The sequence below is a fragment of the Cydia pomonella genome, chromosome 9, assembly GCF_033807575.1.
Source record: "Cydia pomonella isolate Wapato2018A chromosome 9, ilCydPomo1, whole genome shotgun sequence".
NCBI classification, from domain to species: domain Eukaryota; kingdom Metazoa; phylum Arthropoda; class Insecta; order Lepidoptera; family Tortricidae; genus Cydia; species Cydia pomonella.
The window spans coordinates 10,595,311-10,613,810 of record NC_084711.1 but is presented as its reverse complement, the minus strand read 5'-3'; the positions used below and the strand labels follow the sequence as shown (position 1 = coordinate 10,613,810).

Sequence of the window (18,500 nt, the reverse complement as noted above, 5' to 3'; positions counted from 1 at the left end):
CATAAGAACGCGTGAAGTCTCGTCATCCTGATAAGACCAATAACAGTCCACAGGGGTGCAAGCGAAAATAATAGGCTTAACTATGTTTTTTTTTACCTGAATGCGCAACTTGACGTCTATGTATATAAATGTCAGTATTTTTTTTACCTACATATACTGAAGTTTACAACATACTTGTAAAGACACAGAGTACATTTTTTTGCATACTAGTAGCCTTTTTAGGTGTAACATGAAATCTTGTTTAATTATTTATTGTGATAAAAAACAATCATAATCTAAATACATAACTTTATCAACAATGAAAACTTATTTATATTAGTCCGTCTCACAGTACAGTCCTAACCGGAACAGAGAATGTAGCTTGTCGGGAAAGCAACTTGTCAATCACTTTTTCCCACTTTGCAGTTTTTAATTTTTATTAGAAAAACGGTTGATGTTACAACATAATTGGCAATGTATTCTTAATTAACATTCTCTACAATAGTTGCTTTGGAATATGGTAAGGAATTAAGCTCAACACATGGCGAGAGCGTGCATGCGCGGGCGTGCGCGCGCCTAAGAGGGCCCGCGACGGGTTCGCGGCGCAGTGTGAATGCTCGGCGGCGGTTCCTACGTAGTCTGTATTAAGAGGCTGTCAATACCTAAAGCGCGCACACTGTCTATTTGTATCGGAGTAAATGAGATAGCACTGTCGCATGTTACTGGGCCTGGGCAAGGGAATAATAAGAAAAATATTTAAATAAAAAAAAGTGGATTATTAGTGTGATATTTTACTCAACAGCGGTTTAGATACAAATGTTATCAGTCTTCTATAATTCCACAGTGAGTAATTATTTCAGCGATTCTTATAATGATATTCGTAAGTTAATTTAGAGAGGAAATAGGGTGTATATATTTTCTCGAATTTTGACTATTCATACAATAGCTGGAGAACTGGTAGACATTTTATAGTATCTTTTATATTAGGTATTTGAAGCAAGCTAAACATTTATCTCATGCTTCTATCATACCCTAACTTAACTGCAGGGCAGCGGGACTACACTGATGCTTATATTTTTAAAGATTTCTTTTTATTTGCCTAAAAATTTTCTTGAGTCAATTTGTAATTTATTGTAATTCAAAATACTTATAGATAAATGTTTTGGGTTATTATTTTTATTACTCTATGGTATATTCTATTTTAACTTATGATACATTAGCCTCGGTCAGGGCGGCCTCTTACCACATAGAGGCGATCAGTTGAGAAGGAGGCTGGACAACAGGACTCGGATGGACAGAGCTGGAAGTAGCCGCTCAGCGAGCCCTATATCCCTAATGAGGGATAACAGGATTACATCATCAAAAAATTCATAAAGTTTTTGGGCAAATAAAAAAAATCTTTATAAATACAAGGATTGATTTAGCCCAGCTACCCTGTAGCTAGATCTGCAGTTCGGAGTTAGGGTACCTATTATAGAAAATATCAGACAAATTTTCAGCTTTAAAAGTTTGTAACAATTTATGCACAAAAGCTATCAATATGAAAATTGCTTCTAAAAAACTTATCAATTACTTTTTTTTGTTAAAACTTAAGTACAGAAAATTAAAATTCAAAAAAATGATATCCGCGATCCTAACACGCACATTCATCTCGCTTATGTTCATTGAGGGCATAGAGAAATAGCTAAGCAAAGAGTGTTCACTCCATTAACTCCATACACCAGTTTTGTTACCAAAACGCTTATTATATTCGTAGTCGACATCTAGCGTCAAGCGGACCCCAGGCTCCCATGAGCCGTGACAATATGCCGGGACAACGCGAGGAAGAAGGAGTCGACATCTAGCGTCAAGTAGCGGATTTATCAGTACCGCTATTTGACACTAGATGTCTCGGGCGTCGCGATTGATGAAAAGTGTATTGCTCAACAATTTACAACTAATATTACAAGCAGAAGGATTTGAAAATATAGTTCCGGTTAATCCGGTTATAATATTAGCTGAAAATTATTATTAGAATTTTCGTTCGTCGCAACATCTATTGTCAAGTATAATATATAATAAATAAACTGGTAGTTTATCATCATCCTAACAAAGTCATTATCATTTTCCTAACAAAGTTCTAAAGTTTCTAAATACGCATAATTATATTGCTGTCCCGTTCGCACGTGGCATTGACTACCGGCATCATCGTCGGGACATCAATATTATTATGCGCGTGCGATTGAGACAAGAAATAGCGTGTCAATGTACCAAATTCTTCGTGATTAGAGTCCTAAACAGTTCCTTCCGTAAGAAAGCATGTAACTTGGCATGCATGTAGCTTAGCTTATGTAGGTAAGAAAAAATGGAAGGGAAAGCAACTTATCAAGTAGATGATTCCCTTTCCCCCACTTTTGTATCCCATTTTCCAGATTTTAATTGTTTTTAGATTTTTTTTAAAGTTACGGCAAAACTTTATATGAACAAAATGGTACGTAAAATTTCAAAATTTTCTGCCTTTAATTTTAAGTGTTTCTAGAGCGTATTTCTAAGTCACCCAAATTTTGACTAGAATGTTTTTCTACCTTACGACGCTGTACGGGCAGTATGGGCGACGTGGGAGATATCGGCCCAGCGGAAAGATTTATTTGTCAAGTACTGTAAATCAACATTTAATGTCAAAACCCGTCCATAGCCTGTCTCTTAGCAAATAAAGCCTTTCTTGCCAGGTTTTTGTTACTCAGGTTGCCCATACCTTGATGTATGGCAGAACAGAATCATTCGTCAAAATTTATAATTTGAAAATTTTGAAATTTGAAAATGCTCAATGCACATGCACGACGGGAGCGGGAGTAAGCGTACGTGCACGGGCCAGAGCGGGCCCAAGGCGAAGAGTGAATGCTCGGCCGCGGATCCTACGTAGACATACTAGCGTCTTTTGAGCGTCGGCGTTATGGAAAATGACGTTGCTGCGCTGTTGCACCAACGTTGCGTCGAGCATGTGCCATAGAGTTGACTTGACGCCGACTCTCGGGAGACGCTACTGTGAGCCACACAGAGCGAGCATACGCGCGAGGCAATTTCCTCGCACACAAACCGGCGAGTGTAGACGTGCCTCGGCCTTGGCGGTTTGCGCGTTTTCCTCGCCTGAGCGCTCTACACTGGCCGGTTTGTGCGTAAGGAAATTGCCTCGCACGTATGCTCGCTGTGTGGACCCGCCCAATGCAGCGCACGCACGACCCGACCTGCGCACGCCCCTGCACGACCTGCACAGGCTCCTGCACGACCGGTCTCGCGCCCTAAAATGAACATTAATACTGACTACGCCTACGTAGTCTGTATTAAGGGTCCTAACCCTCCGCCGAGCATTCACACTGCGCCCGGACCCGTCGCTGCCGCGGGGCAATCTGTAATTTATTATAATTGAGAATAGAGAAATGTTCTGACATACTATTTTTATTACTCTTTGGTATAATCTATTTTAACTTATGTATAATCAATTAGCCTCAGGAACATTTTTTAGGCAAATATATTTAAAAAAAACTTTATAAATACAAGGGTTGATTTAGCCCCGCTACCCTGCAGGCAGACCTACAGTTCTGAGTTATGCTAGGAGAAGTATGAGACAAATTTCCAGCTTACCCCAAATACCTACTCTAAAATGTCTCGGACCACAAGCGGTCAAGGTGCGGCAGGTTCAGAGAGCGGAGTTTTTGAAAAATCGTACCACTTACGGTTCACAATACGGTTGTCAAAAATTTAATTAGCTTGAGGATTTTTTCCAATGGCTTCATCGATTCGAATCCTGATTTTCTTACTTTCGCTCAATATAAAAATATCACGAACATTCTAACACGCAATTTAAAATTTTGTAAAAAGGGTCTAGCAGGCTAAAGAAGGAGAAGTGGCCCCTATAACAAATATCGGATTTTTATAAAGTAATTGGTTGGCTATCTTATAACATAGAAACACCTTAAGTTTCAGCCCCCTATCTTGAACCGTCACCGAGATAATGTCAATAACGTCATTTTATGGACACATTTTTGAAAGTCGTTTTTCTCCTGAACTAATAAGGTAGAGCAATCAAACTAAATCATATCTACAAAGAATGAGTAGGAGTGTAACTCACGATTTTTTTAAATATTTCATTCCCTGAAAAAATAATGATTAAAATGTCAGAGATTTTTTGACAGCTCTTTTCAACAAGTATTTGTAAAGGTACACCTATGGAAAAAATCACATAAACTGCAAATAGTATTAGCTGCTACCATGCGAAAAACCAATTAAATATGATTGGTGCAATATACTTAAAAAAAAACAACGAAAGCATTTAACTATCAAATGAGTCTTGCAATTTCATATTTATTTGTTATTTGATAGTTCTTATATACCTAGAATAATAAACCTCTTCGAGACATACGTATACTACGAAGAAGTTTAATATATTTTATTATTAAAAATCTGAAAGCAGATAGGGCAAAGGAATACATGTGCAAATACCTTAAGCTGAAAGTATCATCTATATGGACCTACACTACTACTCAATAGTTAGTACCTAGTCGCTTATTTGGCACCCTTTTTAACTCCTAATTACTTAATCAACGCTATTACAGCACTACTTTAGCGCTCTTCTACCTGTTATTTCATCTTTTAACCTTATTACGGAGTTATAGCCGGCTATAACTCCTATTTTTAGAACGGCAATAGAACCTTTGGAGTAAACGCTTATGTAGATCTCTTTTAACCCTTATATTTAGCGCCTAATGTTAGTTGGGTAACGTTGTTATCTACAAAAAAATCTTCATCTAATCTGTCTTAGGATTAGGATATATTAACCGATCTCAAATAGTTATATGATCTCAATTACTAGTTTATTGTGAAATACGTAAACTACGATCTTTCGTTTGCATTTTTTATCGTTAATTGTATCATTTTATCGCTGGGCCGTTTCGTAGTGTTAGTAGTTTTATTATTTTTATTCTATTTATTTCTATTGGACCCCCGGTTTAAATGTTAAATGGGGGAGGGTGGAACGTTTTTTTTTATGAACTTAAGCCGATTATTTTCATTTGAAAATGGGAATGTATTTACGTTTACTAATTGAAATAGTGTTTTAGATTCTTTATATATATTGTATCATTTATATCGAATGATATGCCACATGTAGATGTTTGTGTTTTTTGTTTTTAGCGTGGGTCTCAGTCGCCGAGTAAAATAACTTTTTCTGTAAATTTGCTTTCACTGCCCTTTTGATTTAAATTAAATACCCAGCATGGTTTTTAACATTGACAAAGGGTAGTTTTGAGTGAGTCAGGATGGCGGGTGTACCTAAATAAAAATAAAAACCGGCCAAGAGCATGTCGGGCCATGCTCAGAGTAGGGTTCCGTAGTTACTCTTCATCCACAATAAGCTAAACTGGAGCTTAAAGTATGGTAGATTGTTAACCAAGGGATGAACTGTGGGTGTACGTCTTTTTACTATGAAGGGGAAACTTTTTGCGATAATTCAAAAACAGCTAAACTGATCATATCCGTTATAGTTTTCATTTAATGTCTTTCTTAAGCTCTACTTCTAAGATTTTTTTCATATTTTTTGGACCTATGGTTCAAAAGTTAGAGGGGGGGGGGACACAATTATTTTATATTTCGGAGCAATTATCTCCGAATATATTCACTTTATCAAGAAATGTTTGTTGAAGACCCCTTTTAGTTTTAAAAGACCTTTCCAACGATATCCCACACTGTAGGGTTGAAGCAAAAAAAAATGTTCACCCCCACTACGTGTAGGGCAGGTACCCTAAAAAAAAAAAATTTTTTAGATTTTATTGTACGACTTTGTCGGCTTTATTGATTTATATATCCATGCCAAATGTCAGCATTCTAGCACTAACGACCACGGAGCAAAGCCTCGGACAGACAGACAGACAGACAGACGGACATGGCGAAACTATAAGGGTTCCTAGTTGACTACGGAACCCTAAAAAGTGGCGGTGACATGATCGGACAGACAGACGGACATGACGAATCTATAAGGGTTCCGTTTTTTGCCATTTGGCTACGGAACCCTAATACATAAAAAGCAAACCATATTTTTGTACCTAAATTGTATGTTCAATTAAAACCTACTTAAAAAATTTTTTTTCCTCTTGGTACTTTAAGTTTCACTAAAAAACAGTATACCCGCCTTTAAGATAGGGTGTATTTTATTACACAATGATCCTGCGTTTATATTGATAAATTCTATATAAAAAACATGAATATTCAATTATGAATTGAGGAATTTTATTTGCGGTTTCTAATTTTTACTCATTTTACTTTTTACATTGCTATTACATGAAGGCTGGCTACCATTTTTCACCTCACCGATTTCATTTTTAAGCAAAAATGCTACGGTACAATTATTTTTATTACGCTAAGAATTAGTACCTTTCACGTTCAATCTAGTAAGTTCAATTAACTCAGAAAATTAACACTGCATAATTTTCTGAGTTAATTGAACTTACTAGATTGATTCTTACTAGGAAAAAGAGTTTTTCTTAGAAAGAATCCCTAGACACGGTGCCTGGGCTTTTTAGACACAATTTTCTGAGTTAATATAAACGTATCATATTAAACGTGAAAGGTAAAAAAAATAATTGTACCGTAGCGTTTCTGCTTAAAAATGAAATTGGTAATGTGAAAAATGGTAGTGCCTGCAAAAACGTAATAACAATGTAGTAGTAGTAGACACTTTATTGCACAAAACAAGTACATAACACAGAAAGAATAAATGTAAAAAGTGAAATGAGTAAAACTAGGAAACCACAAATGGCTCAATTTATAATTAAGTATGAAGGTATAAAAATTTGGATTTTATACAATTTGCCAATCATTGCGTAGTAAAATACACCCGCCATTCTGACAATCAGAATAGCAGGTGTACTGTTTTTGGTAATAACTTATAGTATCGGGCGCTACAATTTTTTTTTAAGGAGGTACTAAATAGTAGTAATTTGGTACGAAAATATGGTATGCTTTTTGTTTATTTTTATTTAGGTACACCCCCTGTCCTGAATCTCGCAGTTTAGATACTATTATATTTAAAAAAAACGCATATATCGGTTATAAAAAACAAGTTGCTTAAATGTTGCCTTTCGATATCATAACAGAATAAAAGTTGGAAAAAAAAATAGTGTGACTGAATTTTCGATTCCGATTTCGGCAGATTTCACAAAAACCATGAATCTGCACCGTAACTGCACCGCAATCACGGAAACTGAACCCTCGGCCACAACAAAATCAAAACCGAACCTTCAGTTTCGGTCGGAGACTACAAAAATAGTGATGTATCACTAGCAAATCTCTCTCAGAAAGGTTTTGATCCGTACTGAACGCCCTGAATAAACGTGGTGTTATGTTGATAAAATATACATTTGAAGGGTCTCAAACTATTTCTGCTTCCGAAGAACTACACAAATACACAAATGTCTCTGTTTGACCCAATGGTTGACTGGTAGAGAATGCCTTTTGGCATTAAGTTCGCCATTTGTACATTTTTCTTTATGTGTGCAATAAAGTTTAAATAAATAAATAAGAACTATTAAACGGTTTAGTGGTCAATGCGTCATCTACTATCCAGGTGTTAACGAGAATATAATCCTATAGTATCAGCGTAAGGCAATTTACCCATTTAGACCTTGACAGATAATTTAAGCCCCTAATTGGTTTAACGGCCCTTCGCGATGGCAGCTTTAAACCCATCGCGGTCTTAAACAAGATCGTGTCACGTGCTCCATTCGATATTAAAACTATGGCAAACATTCGATATATCGCGTTTAACGCTGTCCTTGAAACGTAGCATTGAACGTCTTACGTGTCGCTTTCCATCTTTCCAAGTGCTACTTGGCTCACCATAATCTCTCTCTGCCTTGGTAAACGAGTACTGTCCACGCGTTGCACATGTCCAAGCCACCGCAAACGTCTTTATCGCAATAGGGCGGTGATCTGTGCAATCTCCAAGACTCGTTAGTGGCCTAGTCCTTGCAAGAAATGTTGAGGAGTACAGACGTCGAAATTTCATCGACATTTAACTCAATCTGGTCATAAGGGCGCAACTGGTTAGTGGTAGCTAAAGTGATTATTGCCAAGATTAATTGCTATTTTGTAGTTCAAATCTATATCCAGTTGTGAGAATTCAGGACGCATCGTAGGTAACAATTTCCTTTGATGCTGATTTATATTGTTTGGGCTGACAGAAATCACTGATGCACGGCATAATGAAGTTTCACGCATAGTTCCATGCCTTCCGTGGGTCCTTACAGGAACCGCTGGAATCAACAAATCATAAAACAGCTCTCAATACAGTTGCTAACAGAATCCCACTTCTGAGCTGCGAGCAGCAGTAGAGCTTTTAATAAAGACCAGCATTAACCACGAAAATCTCTTAGTAAAATATACAGCTGTTGAAAGAGACTGCCACATGTATTTACAGCCTTTTGGTGTGATTCCGAAGGGGTTTTCATTTATGAATCTTTATTTATTGTTCGAGGTTCTTAATTATTTCCGTTCTCGTTGACATCTAGATAGTAAATGACTTTTTTATGACTTTTTACCAAAACAAATTAAACTCCGAAGAGATCTTAAATTGCGATTCATCAAATCAGTATTTTATGGACTCGTCTGATTCTTAAAACGACAGATTTTCTCAAAAGCGCTAATTTAAAGATTAATAACATTATGACTCCAATACGAACTAGATCTAGTATTACTTTTACGCTTTAGCGATGTGATCGCCACCATTATACTGGCTAATTGAAGGAGACTTATGAATCTTACGATAATAATAAAATCACAAATTTTCAGTCTTAAACTTTCTTCCTGTATGATAGTCGTTCTGGCGCATTTTATTGAAATAAACACCTAAAAAAATGGAAACTACCTCATTGTAGCAAACTTTGCCTCGTAAAGCTGTTCTGTTGTAAAGTCGTTGAACAATGTACAATAAAATAGCACAAGTGCTAAAACAGAAACTATTACTATCATCTATGATGGAATAATAAGTATTACAATGTTTAATATATACTTTGAACAGATTAATATGTGTAGATGTGAAATTCTAGTTCCAGCACTATTCATTTCTTACAAAATCAAACTCAGATTTTGTTACTGTTTTAGCCGTTCCGTGTGTAGCGTTAGTAAAAATATATATATTAGTTTCTGATATTTTCGTCTTATTACGCAAAACTAAATTTTCGTATCTCGTTTCGGATTTCGTCATTGCTCCACTGCTGTCATTACCACTTGGTAAGTAAAGTAACTTGTATATTGACTATTTTGAAAAATAAAACTTATTGAAGCGACAGCCATTTTCATTTTAGTTAAGGATCACTCCAACTTAGCCAAGGGTATTTTTACAACAAAACGTCGCATTGGGCAGCCTCGGACAAGGTATTTTCTCATTTTATTTTGATGCTTTCGTGTTCATGTGTTCAAAAAACCTGATATACACAAATAATGATTATGAAATTTATGAATTTTGTTAATTGACCCATGAGAAAGACAAAATCGTATTCTGTACCCCTAGTGTAACTTTGATCGACATCATAACGTGACGAACGCGTTTGCGTTAAGTCTCATTTTGTATAGGATTTTGAGGTTCCAAAACGTCCCGCTTGGCGCGCTCTTTCGAAATCCAATACAAAATGAGACTAAACGCAAACGCGTACGTCACGTTTGGAAATCGAATTTATTTACACTAGGGGTACTGTACTAAACGCCTGTGAATGTCGTCAACGAGCTACATTTTAGCACAGCGCTGCTCGAAGTTAAAAAAAATATTGTAGTACCACATTTCCGTTGATGAAAGTCATAATCTGTAGATTCAGGATGGCGGGTGTACCTAAATAAAAAAGCTTACTATATTTTTGTCCCTAATTTGTACTATTTAGTACCTCCTTTAAAAAATATACCTCACGGTACTTAAAGTTATCACCGAAAAACAGTACACTCTGACACTCGGACAGTACACCCGCCATTCTGACAGTCAGAATGGCGGGTGTACTTTACGCGATGATCCCGCAATTATTGATAAATTCTATAAAAACCAAATTTTGTACCTTTTTTTGTACCCCCATATTCAATTATAATATGAGCCAGTTTATTTGTGGTTTCCAAGTTTTACTCATTTTATATTTTGCTTGCTTGCAACCATGTACTGAAATGTTCATTTTTCTTTAATTGTTGGTGATTAATCAAATAAAATCTGCAAATTATGCGCCTTTGTCGGTATATTATAGTAATGAATAAACTTCTTTGTGGGATATCGATGATGTTTTTTTCGTCAAATATTTCTACTATGACTACGACTAGTGGCTCTGTGAGATGTAAAATGTAAAAACAAAACAATACTTCGTTGAGCCATTTTCACAGCGTACTTACAATGGTCTTACGTGCCATAGACGACAAAACGTTTATATGTCCGTAACTAGAAATGAGCATAAGGAATATAAAGATCCTTCTCTCATGGAAGGGCACAATTGGTTGTTTCGTTGTATCAAGATGATAGAAAAACATGTAAATTGTAAAAGTCAAACTTAAATATTGCTTTGTAAAAGTTATGTACATATTTTAAATGACATAAGCGTTAGCGAAGGTCTACGTTTTAACGCGAGCACAGGATGTTCTCATCTACGGGTCGTAATTCTCAACAGAATCTCGTGAAATTTTGTGAGGAGGTTCAGTAGCTACATGGAATGTTTCTGTCGTTTCGTTTTTTGGAAAATGTAAAAACTGGTGGAAATTAGCCTGAGGACTTAAGTGAGTTGACCATTGTGAGTACGCTGTGAAACTGGATCAACGTAGTATTTTTTTGTTTTTACATGTTTAATATTATCGATCTTATCGCGATCCACATCTCACAGAGCCACTAGTCGTGTCGTAGTCATAGTAGAAATATATAGGTATGGTACTTGGTACATTTTACAAAAAAGGACATCATCGATATCCCACAAAGAAGTATATCAATATAAAAGTATATTATTTTATTTGATTAATCACCAATAATCAATGAAAAACGAACATTTCGGTACATGGTTTTTCTTTGAAGGAATTCTTTAACATGGCGCCGGACCTTTTTCAAGACACTATTTTCCGAGTTATTTTAACCTATCAGATTAAACGTGTAAGGTACTAATTCCTGGCATAATAAAAATAATTATACCGTAGCGTTATTTCTTAAAAACGAAATCGATAAGATGAAAAATTATAGCGCCTGCAAAAGTGTAATAGCCAGCAAAATGAAAGATAAGTAAAACTTGGAAACCACAAATAAAATGGCTCATATTACAATGAGGCAAACTGTCATCTTATCACGCCAGGTGGCGACCTCATAACAGTACTGCTGTCACTGTCAAATCACTTTTTTTTTCAAAAAGATTGCAAACTGTTGTGTTGTTCTCCAAAATACTTCAATGTTGTGCGACAGATTGTGGAACTATAGGACCTCACTATTTTCCCAAGGACTAAGGGAATATTTTGGAAACAGTAAATACATAGATAAGCTAAGTTTTATTTTGATGAAGTAATACATAATATAAGGCATGGCTTGGCCACACATGCTGTACTCCGTACGCATCACGACTTATATGAAACACCTTCTTGTACATCCAGGTATACTCCAAAGCTTTGATTTCGATCGAACACTCGTAATATAAGAGGGAAAACTGCACGTGAGCCTTCAAAAAATGAAATAGGCAGTAAAATACAAAAGATAACCTCAAATATATTAAGTGATTACCTTTGTATTAGCCTTTTCTCCATCAACTGTAGCATTTATTCTTGGAAGATTGGTTGGTTGGCAGTTCCCGTACAGTCAGAAAAGAATACATTTTACTTTAATAATCACAAGTATTACTAAAAAATCGCAACCATACACTTGACACGAATCGTAAACAAAGAACGGTCGAAGTGGCGACATCTGTCCTAACCTTTCAATGCGCCTCCTTATTGAATATGAAGGAAAAAGCAAAAAGGTGCAAAAGTTTGGTTTTTATAGAATTTATCAATAATCGCGGGATCATCGCGTAATAAAGTTCTGACTGTCAGAATGGCGGGTGTACTGTTTTATGGTGATAACTTTAAGTACTGTGAGGTACACTTTTTTTTAAAGGAGGTAGTAAATGGTAAAATTGGGTACAAACATATGGTATGCTCTTTATTTATTCTTATTTAGCTCACCATTCTGACTCTCACCATAAACTCTATGACAAGTTCAATAGAAAAAAAAAGCTACACTCTGCCCTTTGCAGGAAACGTATATAAAAAATATAACATTTAAAAGTAAACAGGTTTGAGTCATTGCACAAACAACTTGTTTGAGTAAAAATTAGATTAACTTTAGTATTAATATCTTGCAATAACATAATGACATTTATGTCCACATTGCCATTTTTTTATGTATTACACTTAGTTTGTACTAAGTGTAAACATTCGTGTGACGAATATCTGTCTTTATGACCAACATGTTCGTTAGCTGTGCGAAAAGAGAAGAGTCGTGGTATGAATTGGGCCCCATACATTGGCCCAATACATTGAACAGACTCTACTATTGAGTACAATGTTTGCACTGGCCGACAAACAGATTAAGTCATATCTGAACTGTTAGTGAGATCCTGGTTATCGTTAACACAGCCGTTACACTCCTCAAAAGACGATATAAACTTGTTAAAGTGAGGAGAATTCTTAACTTCTGCGATAAACTTAATGTATTACGCAAGCTATCATTAATCATATTATACTTAATAACTAAAGGGCCCACCACACCGAAGGTCGACGCTGCGTTCAAGCAGTGACACGTATTGTATGTCTCGTTGTTGATTAACGGTTGGCTACGTTAACGCCGTGTCAATTCAATTAAAATATTCGGTGTAGTTGGTCTTTTAAGCATTACCTGAACAGATGTGATGAAAGATGATCTTCCTATGCACTTCAATTAAACTATCATGGATATTGTATCGCCATCTTAAATAACTTTGCAGCTCAATAAATGTAGCTAAGCATTTTTAATATTTACTCATCAGTGAACATTGCGTTCGTACATAATTAATTGAGGAAGCATTGGAGGGTCGATCCCCTGGAATAAATCCCTTATAAGATACTTAGGCCCGCCCGTGTATCGAAGTTGTTAACCCTTGCAATTGGGTCACACCTCTAGCACAACCCTCTTGCAGGTAAGAGGTGCCGGGCCTGTAGGAATAAAATACAAGGCATTAATCAATTGAATTGAACACATGAGCCATCGAGTGCTTCACAGCTTGCGGCTCAAACAAGCTGCCTCATTGCAAACTAATATTTGTGTCATTCTCTGGAAAAAGAGCTTTAGTGCATCTCACGATAAATGTGAAAAGTGACCTAAATACACTTTGCGACTAAGCCCTATTTCACACCTAATCGCAAGGTGCATTGGTCCCTCTTTGAAGAGAATGACACATTTAAACTAAATACCTTCTAACAGCCAGCAGTGATGCATTGAGATGGCTCAAGTGAGCTTACTCTAATAGAATAATACGAAATTGTGATCCTACCTTAAGTAATGTGTTGATCTCTCTCAGAGAGGTTATAGGGAAGCCTTCCTTTTCCTTTTCCATCTTTAGTCGCTTCAAAGCAACTATTTCATCACTTGTTTTGTCTCGAGCTCTGTAAACAACTCCATATGTGCCTTCCTCTATTCTATTCAGACATTGAAACTCCTCAACCGATCGACACCCCTGTAAATAATCTTAGTTAATCATTTTTCCACTACATATTTTAGGAAACTAAAATAATACAACATGCAGTAAACAATAAGGAAAACAACAAAACAACATTTCGAAGCACATTTAATACTTTTAATCTGGTTATGTTATATTTTGATCTTAAAATAATTTATCCAATTAATAAATGTGTTCAACTTACTCATACAATATTAACAAGTATAAAAAATCATCACAATGAACTCTAGCTGTTGTATTAATATACACTAGAATAGTAAAATCAAGGAGAATTTGAAATAGAGGTGGGTTGTCAAAGAAAATTTTGTAGCCACAGTAAAGGGTATAGCCGAAAAAAATTATTTCCTTTTACTGGATTATTTGCTTTCACCAAAAATTAAGCCTCAAATGCCACAGGTTTAAAATGTCCAGCAAAAGGAAATTATTTTTTTCGCTAAGAGCAGTTTGGCCATGCTTACCCGGCTATACCCTTTACTGCTATCTTTAGACACATGATTAAAACTTTTAGAACACCATTTGACTTTGATCCCTATTTCACTGATGTGTTAAATATCAAAAAGTGGCGCCATCTTACCGGGCATAATCCAAGAGTTGTATACCCTTTGATCTATTAGATGGCGCCACTTTTTGATATTTAAATAATTTAACACGTGAAAGAATAGGGACCGTGCGCGTTGGAGGGTCTGCCATCTTGTGGTCTGAATCGGAACCATAAACAGGCACATTTACACGTCAAGTGTTTTCTTGTGCATAGTAGGTTCTGCCATCTTGTGGGCTCCATCGGAACAAAAAACATCACATTTACGCCTCACGCCAAAAATCTGACGGCTCCTGTGCTGCCTCCTATAGTTCATGCACGCTCCCTATAAGGATCAAAGTCAAATGGCGTTCTAAAAGTTTTAATCGTGTGTAGAAAGATGGCAGTAAATTTACTGTAGCTACAAAGTTTTTTTTGACAATCCACCTCTACTTCAAATACTCTTTGGTATAATTACACAATTAGGGTGGTTAGAGACCTCAGAACTGCTGTCAAAAAAACACCAATTAAATCTGTCAAAAGCTACCAAGCTCAAATAATGCGATAAATATTATCACTTTATTTTACCAGGGTAGTAAGGTTTGTAAAGATAATTACCTGTAGTGCAGGGAAATATGGTGGCAAAGCATTAATAACCTCTTCCCTAAGACGAACTTGCTCTTCATCTTCCTTAGATGGTTGTGTTTCTTCCGCTGGTTTCCCATTTTCTCCAGGTGGAGGAGGTGAAAAAGAGTGAGACCGGCTTCTACTTTTGGATCTAGAGAGTGATCTACAATGAAATGTTGAGATTAGATACAATATATTTCTGTAGCGACAGGTTATTGTTGTAAGTATATTAATTAAGTTAAAAAACAGTATAATACTCAAGATTATTGTTCATAGACATCAAAAAGTGTTAGAACTGAAATTCCTAATATTTGTTCTTATTTGGCATGAAACTGTAGCAGTGTAACTCTAATTGACTTACCTTCTAGACTCATTTGATGATGGAGTCCCATGATTTGATTTGCGGACTAGTGGTGACTGAGATTTTTGTTTAACATTCTCAGTTTTTTGCTCTTCCTCCTTGTCAGTTTTCCTATCCTCTTCATTTTCATCACCTTCATCTGATTTTGAATCAACATCAGAGTCTGAATCTGTACTAGAACTACCATCCTCTGTTTCACTATTTGAATGCTCTCCTAAAATTTAAAAACAGTTTGTTACATATTGGACATATTGGTGTAGAATTATAGACAAATCGAAAAACCATATGCATTTAAATATGCTATGTACCAGTGTTGGATGAACGTTAATTAGAATTAACCATTACAAATTGAACCGTAAACTGTAACGGACGGTTACAGTTTATGGTTTACCCTAATACTGTCAATGTCAATGAATTACCTTCCTCTTGTTCCGAATTAGATTCTGCCTCACTCTTCAGGTCTACATCACTAGCATCAGACACTGTGACAATATCCCCATAGTGTGGAGAATGTGTGGATTTATTTTTTTTGCTAGAAGGTTCTTCAGAAGATGCAGAGCGTTTTTTACCGCGACGACGACGCTCTTCGCGTCTTGCTTCCAATTCATTGCGTGATTCTGTTTTCCTTTTTTCCATTTCTCTTTCTAAAAAGGAAAAGTTCAATTGAACAAATCTAACTAGTTTAGGAGGTTTAATCATACATGCATGAACTTAAAAGTTCATCAAGCTTAAAAGTTTAAGTATCAGATCATATAATCTATATATATAAACGCAAAAGTCCTGACTGACTGACGAACTTAAATCAACGCCTGGAGAGCTGAATTTTTCACAATAGGTAGTTTTTATGACGTTAGTATCCACTAAGAACTTATCTCTCGAGGTGGTTAAAAAGGGATTGAAAGTTTGTATGGAGATCATTATGTTTTTCGAGTACGGAACTTGAAACTTTGTATATTTGCATATTATTAGAATACAAGACAAGTAATTTCAGCGTTTTTAAAAATTCATGCCCTAACTGGGTTAAAAAGGAGATGAAAGTTTGAATTTTTGTTGAAGTTAAAAAGATATATTATTAAAATACAAGAAAACTAATTTCAGTATTTTTGAAAATTAATGCCCAAAGGTGGTGAAAAAAGGGTTATAAATTAGTACACAGAAAAAAATATATGCGGAACTTGAAACTTTGTATATGCGCATATTTCAGCATTTATAAAAATTCATCCCCTGAAGGAGTAATGAGTTGAATTTTTTAAATAACGCAAAGCAGGAGCTACTATGGCCAGAAACTTGAAGTTAGCACATCAGGTTATATTTATAACGTGTACCAACAAGAAAAAATTACCGGTCAAATGCGAGTCCGACTTGTGCACAAAGGGTTCCGTATCATTTTAGGGGTCATTACGCAAGAAACTGCAAAAAATCACGTTTGTTGTATGGGAGCTCCACTTAATTATTCATTTTATTTTGTTAGCAACAGAAATACATTTACTGTGAAAATTTCAACTGTCTAGCTATAACGATTCACAAGTTACAGCCTGGTGACAGACAGACGGATAGTGGAGTCTTAGTAATACGGTCCCGTTTTTTGGGTACCAAACCTTAACAAGTTTTCAAAATGTATCGCCTTCATTAATTGCACCTACTGATGTAAAATGTTCAAGATAAGATTCCACGCGGACGAAGTCACAGGCAACTGCTAGTAAGTAATAAAAGCTTACCTGCTTCTAGTAATTTGTTTCTTCTTTCTTGTTGGTGTTTATCAAGAGCAGGTTGTCTCTCAGGCTTGGACTCCTTTTCTGTATTATCATTCTGTCTTTTTTGATCATTACTCTGCATTCTTTTACTTAATAGTCTACTTCTTAAATCTTCTAAGGCTTTATCCCCTGATGACCTATTTTCTTTTTCATTGTTATGGTTTGCATGTCCATCTTCTGCTAACAATCTTAATCTGGATTCTATTCTTTCAGTGTCTTGATGTTTTCTTTCAGTTTCAGAGCCCTTATATTGCCTTTCACGATTTGCATACCCATCTCTATCTCTCTGTGGCTCTTTGTCTCTGTATGCTTCCCTTGGTCTTGCTGCTTCTCTATAAGACGGGTCTCTGAACATTTCCCTATCTCTGTAGTGTTCTCTATCTTTGTATGACTCTTTTTCTCTATATGTTTCTTTTTCCCTATATCCTTCCTTTTCTCTATATGCTTCCTTGTCTCTGTATACTTCTTTTTCCCTGTATACCTCTTTTTCTCTGTACTGCTCTTTATCTCTATAGGCCTCCTTCTCTCTGTAGGCTTCTTTTTCTCTATAAGGGTCTTTTTCCCTATAGGATTCTTTCTCTCTATAGCCTTCCTTCTCTCGGTAAGGATCTTTTTCTCTATACACATCCTTATCCCTCATTTCTCTCTCCCGAACAAGTTCCTTATCTCTAACTTCTTTGTCCCGATAAGAATCTTTTTCCCTGTAGTACTGTTTATCTCTATGATAATCTTTGGACACATCATCACGTTCAATAGCTTTAGAATTTTCTCTAGTAGATTTATCAGACTTTTCACGGTCCCTGTTAGAATGGAAGAAAGATGTAGAATTAGTTGAATTTCTCTGTCACTTGTTTTTTACACAACTATTAACCTCTTGTGTCCTTCCGATGTGACATTGCATCAGCGATGACAATCAAAATTCAATAGTAAATATAAAGCCTTGAGTTCATTTTTAGAACCTTGGGACTTAAGGGGTTAATGTTTTATGATTTTTTGTATTTCTGGATTACATATACAGGATTTTGACTATGTTAAAAATAATTGACAAATTTAGATAGTACTGCTTACCTATACATATGTTTCTTATCTTTTCTTGAACTTTCTTTGTATCTGTCTTTGACAGATCTCTTGTGTCCTCTCCTGTCTCTATGAGATGGCCGAATTACAGCTTGGGGAGGCTTGATCACCAAAGAATCAGCATTGTCACGGTCCTCATCAGATAAACTAAAAATAAACCACTTTAGGCTAAATTTCTATAACATGGACTAATTTATAAATTACCGTTATTTATCGTTAGCTTGAAGCTATTATTATACTATTATCCTAGCACTAAAAATTGTTGATTTGTTAATTGCACAATGCTTTCCTGATCGAACATTATCAATCAAATGCAAGTTAGGTCATAGAAAAGATGTTAGGTACCCAAATAAAAGCAGTCAACTCGATTTCATTACAATTTTACGTTGTAATATATCATCAAACGCAGATTACTATGTACGTATGCAATATAAAACATTACACAAAATACTCGTGTAGTG

General features: G+C 35.9%; 1 protein-coding gene across 1 annotated transcript in view; it reads right to left on the bottom strand.

Moving 5' to 3' along the window:
- The window catches only part of LOC133521322 (cyclin-dependent kinase 11B), a 32,087-nt gene that overhangs the window by 13,137 nt on the left and 450 nt on the right, over positions 1 to 18,500 (bottom strand). Inside the window, exons 2-7 of the mRNA XM_061856222.1 lie at positions 18,031 to 18,186; positions 16,927 to 17,762; positions 15,628 to 15,852; positions 15,209 to 15,422; positions 14,839 to 15,010; positions 13,518 to 13,700 (exon numbers count right to left, since the gene is read on the bottom strand). Of these exons, the coding sequence (XP_061712206.1) occupies positions 13,518 to 13,700; positions 14,839 to 15,010; positions 15,209 to 15,422; positions 15,628 to 15,852; positions 16,927 to 17,762; positions 18,031 to 18,186 (1,786 nt within the window). The remainder of the gene's footprint in view (positions 1 to 13,517; positions 13,701 to 14,838; positions 15,011 to 15,208; positions 15,423 to 15,627; positions 15,853 to 16,926; positions 17,763 to 18,030; positions 18,187 to 18,500) is intronic.